At 48.4% G+C, this 1868-nt stretch overlaps 1 protein-coding gene across 1 annotated transcript in view; it reads left to right on the top strand.

Moving 5' to 3' along the window:
• Positions 1–538: 538 nt before the first annotated feature.
• The window catches only part of RGR (retinal G protein coupled receptor), a 22782-nt gene continuing 21452 nt past the window's right edge, over positions 539–1868 (top strand). Inside the window, exon 1 of the mRNA XM_015416766.1 lies at positions 539–617. Within this exon, the coding sequence (XP_015272252.1) occupies positions 539–617 (79 nt within the window). The remainder of the gene's footprint in view (positions 618–1868) is intronic.

Genomic DNA, 1868 nt, shown 5'->3' on the forward strand with positions numbered 1-1868 from the left:
GCTCTCCCTCCTCTGTGAGGGCAGATCTGTACGCCCCCCCCCAATACCTAGCAATCCAAAACAGTCCAGTGGAGCGGTGTTGCCTTCTGACACACTTCCGGTGATGTCAGGGGGTGTGGCGTATGCAAATACGTTATGCTAATAAGTTATGCTAATGAGCTCCTGCACCTCTTCTTCTATGAAATGACCCCTGATCCGGATAACAACTTTAGAGCCGTGTAAACATGAACTGAGACTGCACACAGATTCACAGCGTAATGGTCATTAAGGCCAAAAGAGAGAGAAGCGTTTATGTTTGTTTCCCCTGTGAGTAATGCAACTTCAAAAACTATGCCCAGCGGCTGCTGGCATTTGCTGTACTCATGGACTTTTCAAACAAATTCGCCCTCATGACTCAAGAACCGGCCCTTTAAGAAGGCAGCTCCTCTTGAGCCTTGGGAAGAGTCAGAGATCCAGCAAAAAAGAGAGACAGGGAGAGAAAGCAAGATTGCCTCTGAGTGTTTGCTGGCGTGGGTCACCTGGCCTTTCCCATACGAAGATGGCAGCTTCACCCCCTCTCCCCGAAGGTTTTACTGAACTCGAGGTGCTCGGCTTTGGCACAGTGATGATGGCGGAGGGTAAGTAGGGATGGGGTCAGTCGGACTGACTCTTGGGTCTTGTGTCCCTCATGCAAAACTGTAGCCAGCAACCAAACAAAATGCTGGGGACACTGAACAACAACAACAACAAAAGAACATTTGCAATAGACTGGCATAGTCTTCAAGGTACCTGTTGTTACTATGGTTATGCAATTGTCTGGTATGCTTTTGGAAAACAGAGCAGAGGTTGCTTGCAATGTGGTTTATGTAACTAGACGTTCGAGACGGTGCAGGGAGAAGTTTGCTGTTCTAAGTAGCCAGGGACTGAAAGCTTTTATTATGGTTTTATCCCACGTGGACTTAAAGACGATGCTGCCTTTGGGAAGTGAGATTCCTACAGTTAGTTCTGATAGCTTGCGGTTTGTGGAGTGATCAGGTCTCCCAGTTTTCAGTTTTGCCTGTCTTCATGCAAACTGATTTATAAGTTCTTATAATATAATGCTATCCAGGGTTCACCAGAGGCAAGATATACATCTGAGAGGTACTAGAAAAGAGCAGGAGTCCAGAAGCACCTTAAAGACTAATAAAAAGTGTGGCAGGGTATGAGTTTTCGCGAGTCACTGCCAGTGTTCCCTCTAAGCTGAGTTAGTGTGAGCTAGCTCACAGTTTTTTAGCCTCCAGCTCACACATTTTTGTCTTAGCTCAGGAAGGAGGGCTCCAGAGCAAACTAATTTGTGCAGAAGCCAAATCACTGGCTCACAACTTTAATGCCAGTAGCTCACCAAGTAGAATTTTTGCTCACAAGACTCCATGGCTTAGAGGGAGCATTGGTCACTGCTGACTTCTTCAGATACAGCTAGGATGTGACTCCATCTGTCCTTGTATCTGGGAGAGTAGAGTGATTTCAGATGCTGAACAATGATAGCAGGCGAATGACAAGAGAAGGTGAATGAGAATAGCAGGTGTGATCAGGGGTCATTTGGGGGGGGACGCGGGGGGACGCCATCCCCCCGGGTGAGGTGCGGGAGGGCGGGGCCTGGAGCTCCCTGCTGGTGCCCGCTGGAGGTCGCCGCCGGCTGTGGGGAGGACACACTTCCGGTGATGTCAGGGGGTGTGGCATATGCTAATGAGTTATGCTAATGAGTCCCCCTAGCTCTTTTTCTACGAAATGACCCCTGGGTGTGATTGCATTAGGTGTGATATGCAGAGGGGTAGTGGGTGTGGAGAAATCAGCATTGGTAATGAGACAGGAAACCTAGCTCTTGATTCAATCCAGGTGGATGTATTGTC

Source organism: Gekko japonicus, unplaced genomic scaffold, assembly GCF_001447785.1.
Source record: "Gekko japonicus isolate JY-2015 unplaced genomic scaffold, Gekko_japonicus_V1.1 scaffold2881, whole genome shotgun sequence".
Taxonomy (NCBI): Eukaryota; Metazoa; Chordata; class Lepidosauria; order Squamata; family Gekkonidae; genus Gekko; species Gekko japonicus.